Here is a 17,899-nt window from a genome sequence, read left to right as displayed (position 1 = left end):
ATGAGCAGTCCAAAATGAAGACTGAAAAAGTACATGTTTTTCTGATTTTTGCTTTTTTATTCAGTTTCTTATGATTTTATCATACAAGATTTTTAAACTTAATACTTGAATTGCTTGTTTATTTAAGTTCATTATTTAAATTTTATATAGTCAAGTGTACACACTTTCCCCCCTCCTGGGTTTCCTGCCTTGCTTAGGAAGACCTCTTTTACCCTAGTTATATAACTATTCCCCTAATTTTTCTTCTAATGTTTTTGTATTATCCTTCTTTAACCTATGTGGATTTTTTTTTTTTACATAATACAGGCCAATTTTATTCCCTTCCAAATGGACAGCCAATAATGCCAGCACCATTTAAGTAAATGATACTTTCCTACTGAATAGACAAAAAATCTATTACTAAGCTGTTGCCTATTCCTATCCCATAATATTATTTTCTTTTTAATTTTTTTAAAAATCATAGTTTTGATTCAGCATCTTGAAGTAAGTTTTAATATCCATTAAGGCATGTTTCACCCTCCCATGTTTTATACATACATACACACACACAGAGTTTTAAAAACTATTCTTGGACACTTCATTTTCCGTATGAACCTTCTGATATTTTAACTAATTTCCCTTTAAAAAAATAGGAATTCCATTAATTTTATATATGAGTTTTAGTAAGATTGCATTTTAATGGAATTGTTTTAATATCCCCAAATTTTAGACCCTGTTAATAAAACGTTTTATTAATCTTGCACTTTGTTAAGTGTATTCTTAAGTATTTTTATAGTTTTGTCCTTAAAGTCAAAATGAGATATAATGCCCATTTCCAACTAGCTATTGCCAGTGTAGAAAATGCTTTTAATTCTTCTACATAAACTTTGTATACAGCCAGCCCCTCACACTCTGTCACAAATTCAAGTATTTATTTTCCTATATCCTCATCAGTTTTCAAAATGTACAATTGTATATAATCCATAAATAGATATTTCTTCTCAAATGTTTACCCCATTTCATTTTTTCATCTCACTGCATTAGGTAAGACCTCTAAAGCAATGCTGAACAATAGTAGCGATAGAACGTATCCTTGTCTTGGGTGCCTGGGTGGCTCAGTTGGTTAAACGTCTGACTCTTGATTTCAGCTCAGGTCATGATTTCACTGTTTGTGAGATCACGCCCCATGTTGAGCTCTGTACTGACAGCACAGAGCCTGCTTGGCATTTTCTCTCTCCCTCTCTCTCTGCCCCTCCCCTGCTCTCAAAATAAATAAACGTTTAAAAAAAAAAAAGTATCCTTGTTTTGTTCTCAACATGCTGCTGAATGCTTCCACATTTCAACATGTAGTATGAAATTTGCCACTGCTGCTGATAAAATCTTTATCATCTTTCTTCTTCTTCCTATTTCACTAAGCCATGTAGTTCTTATCCAGAACAGCTACTGAATTTTGTCAAATGACTTGTTGGCATTGATGCTCTTCTTTAAACCACTTATGTAATGAATTATAATGACAGATTTCCATATATTGAACTAGCTTTGTCAGATTGTATCTTCTCTTGAATTTGATTTGCTAATATTTAGGACAAAGCTATATTCCTAAGTGAGACATCTATGGTTTCTTGTACTGTCTTATCAAGTTCTTGCTAAAGGAGAAACTGGAACCAAGAAACTATGTATGTATGTGTGTGTGTGTGTGTGTATTACATATCAACGGCTGTACATAATAATGTGTACAACTTAATGAGTTTGGAGGTAAGTATACATTTCTGAAACCATTATCACAATCTATGCCATAAACTTACCCATCACCTCCAAAAGTTTCCTTCCACCCTCTTTTTATTTTTTAATTTTCTTTATTTTATTTAATTTATTATTTTTATTTGTTACTTTTACTTTTTGTGGTAAAAACACCTATCATAAGATCTACCCTCTAGGGGAGCCTGGGTGGCCCAGGTGGTTGAGCATCTGACTCTTGATTTCAGCTCAGGTCATGGTCCCAGGATCCTGGGATCAAGCCCAGCACTGGGCTCCACACAGAGCTTGGGGCCTGCTTGAGATTCTCTCTCTCTCTCTCTCTCTCTCTCTCTCTCTCTCTCCCTTCTCTACAGAGGTGCAAGAATCTTTTTTTTAATATGAAATTTATTGTCAAATTAGTTTCCATACAACACCCAGTGCTCCTCCCAACAGGTGCCCTCCTTAATGCCCATCACCCACTTTCCCCTCCCTCCCACCCCCTATCAACCCTCAGTTTATTCTCAGTTTTTAAGAGTCTCTTATGGTTTGCCTCATTCCCTCTCTGTAACTTTTTCCCCCTCCCCCTCCCCCATGGTCTTCTGTTAAGTTTCTCAGGATCCACGTAAGAGTGAAAACATATGGTATCTGTCTTTCTCTGTATGGCTTATTTCACTTAGCATAACACTCTCCAGTTCCATCCACCTTGCTACAAAGGGCCATATTTCATTCTTTCTCATTGCCAAGTAGTATTCCATTGTATATATAAACCACAACTTCTTTAGCCATTCATCAGTGGATGGACATGTAGGCTCTTTCCATAATTTGGCTATTGTTGAAAGTGCTGCTATAAACATTGGGGTACAAGTGCCCCTATGCATCAGCACTCCTGTATCCCTTGGGTAAATTCCTAGCAGTGCCATTGCTGGGTCATAGGGTAGATCTATTTTTAATTTTTTGAGGAACCTCCACACTGTTTTCCAGAGCGGCTGCACTAGTTTGCATTCCTACCAACAGTGCAAGAGGGTTCCCGTTTCTAATGGAGATTTTTTAAAATTTTTTTTTTCAACGTTTTTTATTTATTTTTGGGACAGAGACAGAGCATGAACGGGGGAGGGGCAGAGAGAGAGGGAGACACAGAATCAGAAACAGGATCCAGGCTCCGAGCCATCAGCCCAGAGCCTGACGCGGGGCTCGAACTCACGGACCGCGAGATCGTGACCTGGCTGAAGTCGGACGCTTAACTGACTGCGCCACCCAGGCGCCCCATCTAATGGAGATTTTTTAAATGCTTGTTGTTGTTAAGACAAAGAATGGAACATGTTTAAATGTTGACAGAAAGGATCCAATGGAGGAGTTGAAGATAAAAGAGAAAGGATAATTGACAGTGTAATGTCAGAGAACGTGAAACAGATCCAGAGAATAAATAGGATTAGAAGAGGGACACCTGAATTTTGATCAAATAGAAGAGACTCAGATCACTTAGATTTCGAAGTTTAGTGTCTGAAATTAAGGGAGTTTCCATATGATGGCTTCTATTTTTTCTATAGCAACACTAATTATGCTAAAAGATATTTTCATTTATTTATTTATGGATTTATACATAACTATTTCAAAGTGCAGGGGTGCCTGGGTGGCTCAGTCAGTTAAGTGTCTGACTCTCGATTTCAGCTGAGGTCATGGTCTCCCGTCCTGAGATTGAGCCCTACATCAGGCTCCATGCTATAGGCTGAACATGAAGCCTGCTGGAGATTCTCTTTCCCTCTCCCTCTCCTCTGCTTGTGCTCTCTCCAAAAAAAAAAAAGAAAAAAAAATTAAATATAAGTGTAAATGTTGCCAGAAATTGAGATTTCTCAGCAAGTTATACATACATCTTTTTTTTTTAAACAAAGTTCTACAAGCACTTATAAACAAAAATTTCACTTCCCGCTTCCAGCACTCAATTTCACAAGGCAACAAAAGTCCATGAAGCCTTAAAACAAACAAAATCAGACACAAAATGTTGCTGCCATAGAAAACGATGAATTAAGCAAAAAATTTTATTTCCAAGCTCATCAAAGATAATTACAAACACAAATCAAGTATCCTTTTAAAAGTGTCCCAAATTAAATCAAAGGCACATCATCAAAGTAAAACCTACTTGTGACAGTAAGAATTCATTTAGGCTGTAATATTTTCACATTATTTTGTTTAATCATTTGCAATGTTCTGAAGATCACATTTAAACATTTTTTTTAAAGACCTAATGTAGTTTTGTTTTGTTTTTTTAAATACAACCACAACTATAAAATAGAGGAACTTAAGAAGACAAAGACCAAATCTGGTTCATACACAGGATGGGGCAATCTCATACACAACACAACATGAACCTTTCCAAACAAGTTTGCTAAGAAATAGCTCCCATGTTTAGTGTTACAAATAAAACAATCTTCTCATTTAGGAAAATCAAGACATCATTTGATTGATAAAGCCTATTCTTCCCCCAGTTTTATACTTGCTTGTCTTTATTTAGAAACTGTAAATTCACAAGAAAAGAACAAGTTTTGTGGTATAAAAAATCTTAGGAACAACAAATTACAAATATTCAATTTTTTAACAAACAAAAATGTTTTCCTTCCCAAAATGTAAACATCCAGTAAATGAAACAAACATAATTTCCAGGTATAGAAACACCAGTAATTCGCTTATTAAAGAGGTGTATTTGGTGGTAACATTTTTGTCTGTCTTAAATATAAAAGAACTTTACCAAAAGAATCAGGCCATTATTATTTAAAGTCTACTCTTTCACCCAGTTTCCTTATCTGAGTAGAAACTCATCAATTTGTATAGAATTTTGGCTATAGGACCAGGCCATAGGAAAGGTATGAAATATCTAAAAGTCATTTGGCTGGAGAAAAGTGTTTTCTTGAGACTTGGAGGCAGTTATTCATCACTTTGCGCTTAAAAGCATTCCTCAGTGAACTTCTTCCCTACTGGAAACAGAATTGGGTAGGTTTTCACTTTAGTAAGATTTATACATAAAATTAACTAGTCATCATTTCAGGTCACTTTAGTGTTCTCAAAGTACAAAGTAACAGTATAAAAAACATCCAAGCCACACCATTGAATGAGTAACATCCATTAAAGTGCTTTATAAAAAGGAAAATGCTATGCCAGCATAAGACTATTATTTTAATACCATAAATGTGAACATTTTCCATCAAGAGGTACAATAGTATCCGATAATATGATTACTTCCTTCTTGTTAATATGAATAATTTCCTTTTGCAAATATAAGAAAAAAGGCCTAAGATGATTACTCACTGTATGAAAACCCCTCAGAACACATAATTTGAAATGTGTTGGCCCCAAAAGACTCTAGTAATCTATACCTTGACCTCTTCCAAAAAAAGGAAAAAAAACCAAGTGAAAATGTGAATGAAACCCCATACAACACATTAGAACCTATGAAATTTCTAATATGCCACCAAAGAGGTGTTTTCATTTCAGTAATCAATTTTTAAAGTTCTTTTAACTCTACCCACACTTTTCCCTAATAGCTACATTTCTTCTTCCACTAAAACAGATCTATTGTGAAAGCCTCCAGGAAAGAAATCACAGCTGGTGGTAGGAACAAGACTCCACTGCGGAGTCCTTAGTCCCCAGAGCAGCAAGTCAGCTGATAGCACCGAGCAGCAAATCACAACTCTGGGATGGTGTCAGGACAGAGACGGTGGGATTAAGGTCATGAAATTACTATCAGCCAACTCGGTTAAAGAGCTCAAGTACAGAAGGATATTAACATCTCAGGAGTTAGTACCAAAGAGGATTGAGACTCTCTTAATGAGATGTATTCCACAGGCAGCCACCTAGACTCACCTTCAGGGAAAGTTGTGCGTTTTGCTATTCTTACTTTAATTCCCCCAACAATAGTAGATATTGAAAACTCTGTTGCTCAAGCCCTTGGGGAGCCCTGGGATAATGCCACAGCCCCTAGACAGCATGGTGGTGTATCATTACTCACCAGCCTTTAGAATAAAGCACAGGATCTGGGCTCCCGGAAGGGGTTGCTTCCAGCTGGAACACCTACCAGCAGGGCGTCCTTGCAGGCATTCTGCATGCAGTACTGTTGAAGCTCTGCAGCTGCCTGCGAGACCTGAAACAAAGGGACCACAGCTTGACATGCTGCTCACAGCCAGAGCCATCTGACAGCCATTTGATAGTCTGAGAAATGATCCCACAACTTGATAAAGGCCACACATCCTGTGATCTCCACAAGTCTCTTTTTTGATGAAAGTTCTAATACCTGAACTCGAAAGGGAAATGTTACCATTTCTATGATTTAGGGTTGCTTCTTCAATAAAGATAAAGCTGCATCTTTGATCCATTTAGAATCCTAGTTTTGAGACTGAGTTTGAGTTTTGGTAAAGAAAATAGCTCATTCTAGCACATCCGTTACAAATTTTCACTTATATAAAAAAGCATGCATTGATATATTCAGGTTTGCCATGTGAGCAAACTGTTTTAATGTTTACAAGGCTGGCACCTTATCCAGTCTGCCCAAAACAAGTGACAAGTTTTCTCCACCATGCTTTTGAAGGATAGCTTATTGGTTATGAGCATAGCCTCTGGAACCAGACTGCCTGGACTCAAATTCAGCTCCATCACTACCTGTAGGATCTTGGGCAAATTAACTTAATTTCTCAGTTTTTGTTTTCTCATCTGTGAAATGTATTTTGTAACAGTACCTGACTCAGTGAGTTGAGACAATTAAATGAGCTAAATGCATGTAAAACACTTAGAATAGTGCTGACACACAGTCAGCAATACATTGTGGTAGACTGCAAGAACAGTCACAATATTTTGCAGTTCCTCTCACCAAAATGTAGAGTCTGTACCCAACCCTTGAATCTGGGCTGGCCTTGTGACTTGCTTTGACCAGGAAAATGTGGCAGAAATAATGGGCAAGTTCCAAGCCTAGGCTTCAAGAGCCTTTCCAACTACTCTTGCTGTGGTTTGAACTCTAAGACCACCATCCAATGAGCCCAGGCTAGCCTACTGGAGATCGTGTGGAGAAGAATCAGTGAGCCAGCTCCCACCAACTGCCTACCAACCTCCAGACATGTAAGTGAAACCATCCTGGATCATCCAGCTACCAACCAACCCTCCATTTGATTGCAGATCCATGGAAGAGCCCAGCAAAGAGCAAGCAGCAGAACTATACAGCTGAACCCAGCTCAAACTGTAGACCTAAGAATTGTGAGTTAATAAATGTTGCTTTAAATCACTAAGTTTTAGAGAAGTTTATTAGCTTGCTTTTCCCTCAAAAGAAGTTCTGACATTTTCATGTTAATTATAATTGGAATTAATGGTTATAAAATAAGTTATTTATTCAAAAGGAATTTAGAACCAATTATGCTCATGCTTACTAACTCTATATCAGAGGGAACAGATGAACTCCACACGTGATGGGTAGGAGACTACCTTCCTGGATCCCTGGAGAAATGGGACTAACTGGACCCCATCCTACAGAACATGGTCAAAAAGTTGAGGGGATATGCAGAGAAAAATAAGAGAAAATTAAAGGGTGCAGCATTTCTCTAGCACTTTTATAGAAGAGACTCTGGAGGGGGTGGAATACAAGCCCAAACACTTAGAAGTTGTCACTGCCATTGGAGGTGGGATACCCAAAGTATATGACTTTCCTTCATTTGAGTCCATGCTTACACAGCAACTTCTGAGAGAATTCTCCTAAACAGAGAAGGGGTCCTTGGAAGGATATGGAACAGTCCAATCACTGGGAAGGGATGCCTTCCATTATATGCTAGAAAATTGATGTCCTGGTTTATTTACCAGTTAGCAAGTCTGCTCAAGAGAAGACATCTCTGGGTGTGCTGAGGGCATCCATTCATCACTGAGCCCTGAAATGAGGCAAACTAGACCTGGAATGTCGTGACTCCCAAAGGTGCTGCCTGAGAGAAGCCCACCAAACACCTGAAACCATACTACCGTGAGAACACCTCACAAATAAGCTTATTATCTGTGTGACCTTGAGCAATTGACTTGAATTCTCTCGGTCTGTTTCATCACCTATAATTATTTTTTAAATGTAGAAAGTATCTTCCCTGTCTAGTCCACAGGGTAGGCAGGCATCTGGCTCACAGGTCTCCTTTCCATCTCAGGGGCCAACATCGTCTTGAACATTTTTCGACAATCCTAGTTTCAGTTCCCTGACCTCTTTTCCTCAAACAACCTTCTCCCCAGTGCCAAGTTACAGCTAAACCTGTAACTCCTCCACATCTGAAATTTTACACTTCAACATCCTACTTTCTGATCACAATCTCTCCTACCCATCCGGAATGCCGCTTCCTTTCTTCTTACTATTCAAAGGGTTTCACATGCATTTAGCTCATTTAATTGTCTCATCAACTCGCTGAGTCAGGTATTATTACAAAAATACATTTCACAGATGAGAAAACAAAGACTGAGAAATTAAGTTAACTTGCCCAAGATCCTACAGGTAGTGATGGGGCTGAATCTGAGTCCAGGCAGTCTTTGACCTCAGGGAGAACACCTCCTCCCCTTTTGCCCTCCCCATCACCAGCAGGCTGACTCAGTTCCTTCTCTAACCAGCCTAGGTTCAGCCTCTTCCTGGCTAACCCCTCAAACTCCTTGCCCTACATCCCCACCTCCATCTTTCCAGCATACTTCCCCTGATAACCCACTACTTGGATCAACTACTATTCTCCTTGAGTACTCCGAATCCCCAAGCAGGACATTCAGTCTCCAATCTCAAAGTAGCTGGGTCTTTAGAGTCATAAGGTGTCTACGGATGTGCCTGGTTGGGGATCCTCTTCCATTCCCAGCAGCACTTTCCCCACCCTCACTCTAGTGATTCCATTAGCTCCCTCCCCTCTGCCCTGGAGGTAAACTTCACAGAGAAAATCGTCATCCTACAAGTCCTTAAGTCCGTATGTCTAGAAACATCTATCTTCATACACGTCCGGATTTTCTTTCTTCCCGTCTCAGAAGGTGTGCCTCCAATCCCATACCCCCACAGAGTGTCTCTACCTCCAATGCTCCTTCTCTATTTGTTCCTCCTCAACCTAAAAATCGTTTGTTCCCTTCCCTCAACCTCGAAATAAGGCTTTTCATTTTCTAAATTAAAAAAATAAAAGTTGTTTCCTCTTTAAAACCAGATTTCTTTTTTTAAAAAAGTCTGTCTACCCTATTACAATCTAGATTCTGCTTCTACTACCTATGTTATTAAAACCTCTTCTGTGGTCCGTAATTCTTTACCTTGTTTTATAATCTTCACTTATGGTCTGAAATTATTTTACTTGTTGGTTAATGTGTTTATTGATGATCTTTGCCACAATTATCAGCATATTCTCAGCACCTAATACAGTGCCAAATACAGACCAAAGGCACTATGGAGGTACTTGGAATATCACAGCAGGGTGTATTCATACATTCGGACATACATTCTACATATGAACATAGGCTGAATACGTGTTCACGCATACGAACATACATACCCTCGTTGCTCAACACAATTACACAACAGATGCTTTCCAATCAACTGACTAAACACTGGCCACAGTGACTAAGATCCCAATTTTTGAAAATGCCTCTTTCCTCACTTCCTCTTGGTTCTCTCTCAGTCACATTTTGGCTGGTCCTGGGTTCCACACTCTGATTTCTTCGTTAATACACTGTTTTCACCCCCATACATTCTAATGACCTCTTTCAGCCTCTTGTTCTCTGAGCTTTGAGCTTCAAGCCCATGAGGCCCAACACATGGATATCTCCGCAGAGTCCACAAGTCCAACACTGAACTCCATATTCCCCGATCCCGCTCTCCCTCCTGTCTGCCGTGGTGCAGGGACGGGCCCTACACCCTGTCACCACGCCGAAAACCTGAGCCCCGTCTTCCCGCTCTCGCTCTCGTCCCATCAACCCATCAGCGAGGCCGGTCCTCGTCGCCCCGCAGGCCGGCACCAGCCCAGCCAGGCGAGCCGCGCGGCGCGGGCATCCCGGGTCTGCGCGCGTGCGCCCCGCGCCGCACCGCCTCCCGCACTCCGAGTCGCCGTCTGCGCCGCCGCCAACAGGGAGACGCCCCCAGGGCACTCGACCCCGAGGGCGCGCCCGTCTCCCCCGACCCACCAGGCCCGGCCTCCTCCCTCGGGCCCGCGTCCCCGCCGAGCCGCGGCATCCAGCCGGGGCCGGGCCGCCGTCCTCACGGCCGCCATCGCGACCGAGCCGCGGCGAGAGGCAACCGGCCTCTTCTCTCACGGCTCCCGGGCGGCGGCGGCCGCCGCAGGGAGGGAGGGAGGTCCCCGCGCCCTGACCAAAGGGCGCCGCCGCCCGCCTCACCTTGATTCTCTCCACTCCAGCCTCCAGCTTGAGCTGCTCCACCAGGCGCTGCAGGGCGTTCACGCTGGCCCCGGAAGACATGGCGGCGGCGCTGGGCTCCGAGGGCAGGCGAGCCGGGCTGCGGGAGCCGCCAGGCCCCTAGCGCGAGCGCCGCCCCGGGGCGGGGAAGCCGCTGCGCCCGCCCCACCGCCCGCTGCCCCGCCTCTCCCGGCGGTCGCCCCCCGGCTCGACCGGAGCTGCAGGTAAGCGGCAGTGTGGGGTTCCCGAATCACCTGACACTTAAATCTCTCTGCTCTCTAAACATGCAGAGTTACCCGTTCTGAGCCTGGAAGCAGAGCCGCTCTGCGGGCCCACGCGGGGCTTCTGGAGGAGCGAGCGCGACCTGAAGGGGGGTGGCAGGGCGGTGGGGACCGGGAACGCGGAGACGCACCCCTGAGAAACCGGAGCCGTGACTCCGTGTGGCTGCAGCTAAGGTGGCAGAGGAGTTGAAGTAAGCTCATGAAGGCTCCCAGGCCACGCTGAGATATTAGCTGGGAGAGACCAAGGACGGTTGGTAGGAGCCCCAGGAAACGGTAACAGGTCTGGAAATCACCTGGTACCGTTTCGCGGGAATCCCGCCAGTTGACTGGATAGGAAGTAAGGTCAGCAGGGCAAAAATCCCAGGCCCTGACATCTTTGCGGAACGTGTGGAAGAAAATTAAATTCAGCCCCACCCCGCCCCCACCCCCGTCCCGTCTCACCATTTAGTTATAACCATTGTTTCTGTTGTGCTGCATTCTTTTTATTTTTTTCATTGTGTACCTGGGTTTGTTTTACAAAACTGGCATCATTCCTATGTGTAAAATATATGTTTTGTGTTAATCTTTTCACTTATTGTATCATGAATACTGCCTTTATTATTATTATACATCATTGTACAGTGGTAGATCTGTGAGCAACACGGGTTTGAACTGTGCGGTTGCACTTATTCGTGAATTGTTTTCAGTGCAGTACTGAAAAATATTTTCTCTTCCTTATGATTTCCTTAATGTTTTATTTAGCTTTGTTGGAAGAATGCAGTATATATTACATACAGCATACAAAATACGTGTGAATCAACTTTGTGTTATTGATAAGGCTACCAGTCAACAGGCTATTAGTAGTTAAGTTTGGGGGAGTCAAAAGTTATATGTGGATTTTTGCCCGCATGGGATCAGTGCCCCTACCTGCCCGCCTTTGATACAGTTGTTCAAAAGAACTGTATCAGAACCCACGTAAACTGAGTAATGCAAAAACATAATATATTGGCTTGTGTACCTGAAGAGCCCAGGCACTTTAAAGTAGTGGATTTAATTGCCCAAATAGTAGCTTTGGGACTCTCTCTTGGCTCTGCTTTTTCTGAGTGTTGGCCTCATTTTCTTCAATGGTAAATAGACTCTATAAGAGGTGCTGTGAAGAAAGGTTCTGTGTTTTTATTGTCCCAGCCTAGCAGACTCAGGAGCAAGAGCGCCTCTTGTCTCGTTGTTCCAACAAAAACCCCATACTGGATCTCATCAACCTTATGCAGTCATGTGCCCACCCTGAACCAGTTATTATTTGAAAGCAAGCATTGTGTAGTCAGAATGCTCAGATTAGCTGTGCCTGGCCAGGAGGAGGAGGAGAGATGCACCACCCGACTTCCCCATTTAGGACTGAGCCACTCATTCCCCCAGCCGCTGGGAGTAGCCACAGCTGATGCCTCAGCTAAGTCCCTCTCTGGGAACTGCCCTTAGCTGAGAACCATCCCTCCCAGTGTCAGCTCTCATCCACATTGACATGGGATGTATAAAACCCGAACCCCAACCCCATTGCCTCAAGTTGGAACAACACTGAAAAATGATCCACAGCTCCTTGCTGGGATCATCTGAGGCCTTTATGGCAACTACTTCACAGTTCAATTCCTCCCTTTGCCCAATCCCCACTCCCTAGACTTTCCCACAGGTGTTGATTTTCACATTCTCCAGTAAACTTTCTGCATGAATATCTCCATCTTAGAGTCTATTTCTCTGAAAAACCCAAGCTAAGATACCCAGACTACATGAACTGAGAGGGGTAGGGGAAGAGTGGTTGCTCAAAGAAAAAACAGGGTGCTGATACCAGAAGGGGGCCAAGAACAGTGAGAAAAGAGATACCCTACATCCATTATTTTTAATGAGTGCATGGTGTTCCATTGTACAACTGGATCATAATTTACCTACTGCCCTATTAACACTATGATGACCACCTTAAACATACAGCTTTGTGCATGTTTATTTTTTTTTGGTTGCGTTCCTAAAAGTAAAATTGGTGGATTAAGAATATAAACAGTTTCTTAAACTTTTCCCTCCTGTATCCTCCAGAAAGTGGTAGTATGTGCTATTCCCACCAGAAGACTGCTTATTTCTCTGCACGGGCGCAATTCTACATTGTGGTTCTTTATCTTTATCAACCTAATAGATTGGTATGGCATCTCAAATCTTCTAAATATCTTGAGTGTTGAGACTGAACATTTCTTTGTGTGTGTGTGAACTATGTGTTTAGTTTTTCGGGTGTTAAAGTTTTTCTTATGATGAGCAGATTTGCAAATTTTGAAGCCCTCTCTAGTGACAAGTTCCCTCACCACAAAGAACTTAAAATACATGCTAGTCAAAAGATGAAAATACATGTTAAAAACATTACTAGATTGGTGAGCAATACAGAATAGAATGGTCATGGGTCGGGGCGCCTGGGTGGCTCAGTCGGTTAGGCGTCCGACTTCAGCTCAGGTCATGATCTCGCGGTTCGTGAGTTTGAGCCCCGCGTCGGGCTCTGTGCTGACAGCTCAGAGCCTGGAGCCTGTTTCAGATTCTGTGTCTCCCTCTCTCTCTCTCTCCCTCCCCCGTTCATGCTCTGTCTCTCTCTGTCTCAAAAATAAATAAACGTTAAAAAAAAAAATTAAAAAAAAAAAAAAAGAATGGTCATGGGTCAAAAAGATGTGGCAAAGAACTCAGAGCAAAGGTATAGACCAGAAGGATTAGAGAAAACTCCTCATAAATGGCAGGACCTAGACTTTGAAAATATGTGTCCTGCACAGGGCACAGGGGAAGGGGAAAGCATTTCAACAATGGGAGAGCAGGCCATGTACAAATGGAATGAATGAACGAATGAATGAATGAATGAAGGCTCTAGGCGGTAATAGAAGATACACAGCTGTTAAGATTCAAAGTCACAGAAAACCTCAAAAGAAACAAAAGTTTATGGCAAACAGTGGGATAGCCACAGGGTAATAACACATTTTAGAAGTATTAATCCAGGATGAGGATACAAAATGAACTGAAGTTGAGGAAACAAAATGACTTCAATAATGGCTTTTTGTTTTGTCTTTTTGGTGGAGAAAGTGGCTGGGATGAGGCCTTAGACAGGACTATGAAGGAAGGATGGAGAACAAATTCAAAAGACTAAATCAGGAGTACTGTATGGTGCTTATAAAATGCAAAGGAAAGGGAGGAAAGGGTTCTGAAGCAGAGTGGGCTAGAATTGGTGCCTGTAACAGATGTCAGGAAACAGGCCTAGGTTTGAAGAGAGGAGTAAAAAAGATGAGTTTCGTTTAGGAGAAGCCAAGTCTTCAGCAGTAATGCTACATGCCTCTAGGCTGTTGGAAATGTTGTGGCAAGATGTTGATGTGGGAGACATCTCACAATGAAAGCTGAAGCAGTGAGATTATCTCTAATTAGAAAGGCAGCTTTTGGGCTGCCCACACTGAGGGGACACATAGTACTTGTGTATCAGCCATAGGTAGATGTGTCCCACCTCCTTCCTTCATGCTATATACACCCACCATCTCTGCCCACCTCGGTATGACTGATTGTGCTACTCTTGGAGAGTGGTCGAATGTAGAAAGAAACACCAAAGTTTTAGCATACAGCCTCCCACAGTGATCCACAGACAAGCAAGCTTGGTGCCATTTGTAATTGAGGAGGGCAGACCATCTGTGTTTTGCTTTGTACTTTACCAAAATGTCTTCTCATCCATTATTTTTGCATCATGGAACTTCAGAGTGAAGAGACTCAGATAATGTAGTCCATCCCAATTATATTTATTTATTTTTTAATGTTTATTTATTTTTGAGAGAGTGCGCGTGTGGCCAGCACAAGCCAGGCAGGGGCAGAGAGAGAGAGGGAGGCAGGGTATTGGAAGTGGGCTCCTCGCTGACAGCAGAGAGCCCAATGCAGGGCTCGAATCATGACCTGAGCAGAAGTCAGACGCTTAACTGACTGAGCCTCTCAGGCCCCTCATCCCAATTTTAGAGGTGAGGAAAACTAACAGCCACTAAGGAAAGTAACTTAACTAGTATCTCACAAAGTGGGAGTAGAGAAGATAACTTTCATTTCAGCTTTCAAGAGAAGTCACTGCTCATCTGGAGGAGTAGAATCTGTTCCCACAGATGTAGTTATTTCTAGAGCTGTGAAAGGAGCTGAGGCCTGGGGACAAAGAATCCTTTCCCTCAGCTGAAATGAACAGATCACCAGTATATTATTTTAATTTTTTTAAGTGTTTGTTTATCTTTTGAGAGAGAGAGCATGCAAGCAGGGGAGGGACAGAGAGAGAAGGAGACACACAATATGAAGCATGCTCCTGCACAGAGCTTAACGCAGGGCTCGAACTCACAAACTGTGAGACTGTGACCTAAGCCGAAGTTGGACATCTAACCAAATGAGCCACTCAGGCACACCACCAATGTATTATTTTAAAGAATTTGTTACACATTTTTTTCTTGGTTAAAATAAGAATGTGTAATACAAATCAAAACCACAATGAGATACCACCTCCCATCTGTCAGAATGGCTAAAATTAACACAGGAAACAACAGATGTTGGCAAGGATGTGGAGAAAGCGGAACCCTCTTACACTATTGGTGGGAATGCAAACTGGTGCAGCCACTCTGAAAAACAGTATGGAGTTTCCTCAAAAAGTTAAAAATAGACTTACCCTACAACCCAGCAGTTGCACTAAGTATTTACCCAAAGGATACAAAAATAGTGATTCAAAGGGGCACATGCACCCCAATGTTTATAGCAGCATTATCAACAATAGGCAAATTATGGAAAAAGCCCAGATGTCCATCAACTGATGAATGGATAAAGATGTGGTGAGTGTATACACACACACATACACACACACACACACACACACACACACACACACATATATACACAATGGAATATTAGTCAGCCGTGAAAAATAATGAAATCTTGCCATTTGCAATGCCGTGGATGGAGCTAGAGTGTATTATGCTAAGCAAAATAAGTCAGGGAAAGACAAATACCATATGATTGCACTCATGTGGAATTTAAGAAAAAACAAATGGATATAAGGAAGGGAAGAAAATAAAAAAAGAGGGAGGGAAGCAAACCGTAAGAAACTTTTAATTATGGAGAACAAACAGGGTTGGTGGAGGGACATGGGTGGGAGACAGGCTAAATGGGTGATGGGGATTAAGACACCTGTTGTGATGAGCACTGGGTGTTATATGTAAGTGATGCATCACTAAACTCTACACCTGAAACCAATTTTACCATATATGGTAACAACTTAGAATTTAGTTGAAAACTTGAAATAAAATAAGAACTTAAAAATTTCTACTGTTTCTAAGAATCTCAGTACTTTTTAGAAGTGTCATTGTTCTGGGGCTCCTGGGTTGGTTAAGTGTCCAACTCTTAGCCAGTTGGTTAACTGTCCAACTCTTGATTTCAGCTCAGGTCAAGTTGGGCTCTGCACGGACACCATGGAGCCTGCTTGTGATTATCTCTCTCCCTCTCTTTATGCCCCTCTCCTGCTTGCACTCACTCTCTCTCTCAAAATAAATAAACATTTTTTTTAAAAAGTGTCCTTGTAGAGGCAAATGTTTTGTTTCCCTTTTATGATCTACACAATTTTTCACCCTCTGACATGTGTTTTGTCACTTTTTTTTTTTTTTAACTAACAGTGGGTTATTTTTCCAGAAAAGGGGCTTCAAATAACTCTTCTTCATAAAAATAATGATATAATGGGAAGGTATGTCTTTCTGCCAATGTTATGTCAAAATGACAATACTATATACCTTCGGTTTTCTAAAATAATTTAAAAGAAACAGGAAAACACATCAACAACTGTATTTCGTGTGACATAGTGTAACGTACCATAAAAGTTATTTCACTTCCTTATACCCATTGCATTATTTTTAGAACTTAGAATCATGAATCAGGAGCTAAACACTCACCAGCAGGTTTGTAGATTCAGCTTCTCCCAAGAGATTTTCACAGGCATTTTTGAGACTTTAGGAGGCAGTGGAACTTAAGGGTACTTGTCCTTTTGAACAGACATTCCAAGCATGCCTCTATATCTCATTGATAGTGTCCCTGTAGTAAAGGTAGGCCTTAAACCAGCAAGTAGCTGATCACTGTTTGTTGTCTCTGAAAGTTTGATTTTCTTTGAGTTGTCCTCTCAGCTGATTCACCCTCTATTCCAAAGGCAACAGGGGCAGGTAGCTGCCTCTAAAATCTACAGTTCCAACCCTGAGGAGCACTTTTTCACTCTAGCACAGTACCTTGCCCAAGGTAAGGGATTCAGATACCCATTAAAGGAATAAAGACACAGGGGTTTGTAGTCATCACTAAATACTCTCCTATTAACATAGATTTTGACAAATGAAAATGACTTCCCTGTTTCCTCTAAAGGCAAGAAAAAACTCATTTATTGAACACTTAACATATGCCAGCACTTTATCCCTATCTTGTTTAATTCTCACAAGAGTCCTATGAAGTAGTTAGTAACCCTAGTATTAAAAATAAGAAAATGAAGTTCAGAGCTTACCCTGCCCAAAGTCAAGCTACTGGTCAGTTGCAGAGCCAGAAAACAAATCTTGGTCTATCCAGCTACAAAGCCTGAGCCCTGCTACTGCATCTGGCTCACTCTTCCTGAGGTTATAAAAGAACTGCCAAATGAGAGGGAGTTTCTCTATCCCCTAATGACACCCAAGGGGAGTCTGTAAAAAAAAACCCTAAGTCACTGACTTAAGACCATGTGATCCATTCCATACATAATTGTCAAAGATACTCTGAATCCTTTAAGTCCTAAGAATCTGATAAAAGTTTACAACTAATTATGTACCCTTTTTAAAATACCCATAACATTTCTCAATTGCAGGCAATCTAATCTATGTCAGACCCTAAACCTGTATGAATTTGCAGGCTTATAGTATTTTAAATCCTAATTATCTAAAAGATCCCCTCATTTCACAGATGAGGAAACCAGAAAGGTTAAATAATTTAACAAATTTTATTTAGTTATTAGGTTCTAGATTTGGCCTTTCCCATACTTAAATGTGAAGAGTATCACATTTTGGAAATAAAATACACTTTATCCATACACTAGTTTGTGTCAGTACTGATATTTACCTCCCTCAAATGTACAATTACAACTGAACAGAGATCATGTCTAATTTAATGTCTTAAAGTAGCTATATCTATTTTAATAATGTCTAATAAAAACCATTTCTCTTTACTTTCCACAAAACCTTCAGTTTAGGGCCAGCAGACTGGTTCATAATACTTACTTGAATGTTAGCTTAGCTTAGCAATGGCTTCCTTCCACTCAAGCAAAATATCTCCAAGGTTTGGGTGTTAAAAGGTTTACTGCACTGTTCAAAAGGGAAAAAAAAAAAAAAGAATCTCAAAGTAAATGAATTATGATTTTCTAAACATAAACTCAATAGTACTAAAATACTTGTTAATTCTCTCAACTATTTTTCCATGTGACACTTAAAAATCCTACCTAACAATCATAGTTTTTAAGATAATACACATGGTACCTACCT

General features: G+C 41.4%; 2 protein-coding genes across 5 annotated transcripts in view; one reads left to right on the top strand and one right to left on the bottom strand.

Annotated features, from left to right (window-relative positions):
- Window positions 1-10,152, bottom strand: part of GNG10 (G protein subunit gamma 10) — a 189,820-nt gene extending 179,668 nt beyond the window's left edge. For 3 of the 4 annotated variants that reach the window (XM_049637042.1, XM_049637058.1, XM_049637067.1), the window contains exons 1-2: window positions 10,069-10,152; window positions 5,717-5,848 (exon numbers count right to left, since the gene is read on the bottom strand). In XM_049637042.1, the coding sequence (XP_049492999.1) occupies window positions 5,723-5,848; window positions 10,069-10,149 (207 nt within the window). In that variant the 5' untranslated portion in view covers window positions 10,150-10,152 and the 3' untranslated portion in view covers window positions 5,717-5,722. Of the gene's footprint in view, window positions 1-3,736; window positions 4,686-5,716; window positions 5,849-10,068 lie in introns of those variants that run through there. The other variant, XM_049637051.1, reaches the window with a different exon arrangement.
- Window positions 10,153-10,227: 75 nt separating this feature from the next.
- The window catches only part of PTGR1 (prostaglandin reductase 1), an 84,210-nt gene continuing 76,538 nt past the window's right edge, over window positions 10,228-17,899 (top strand). Inside the window, exon 1 of the mRNA XM_049636777.1 lies at window positions 10,228-10,310. The gene's annotated coding sequence lies outside the window, so the exon portion shown is untranslated. The remainder of the gene's footprint in view (window positions 10,311-17,899) is intronic.

The sequence above is a fragment of the Panthera uncia genome, chromosome D4 (genome assembly GCF_023721935.1).
Source record: "Panthera uncia isolate 11264 chromosome D4, Puncia_PCG_1.0, whole genome shotgun sequence".
In the NCBI taxonomy this organism is placed as follows: Eukaryota; Metazoa; Chordata; class Mammalia; order Carnivora; family Felidae; genus Panthera; species Panthera uncia.
The sequence above is the reverse complement of the archived record's forward strand: the minus strand, read 5'-3'. Positions and strand labels throughout refer to the sequence as shown.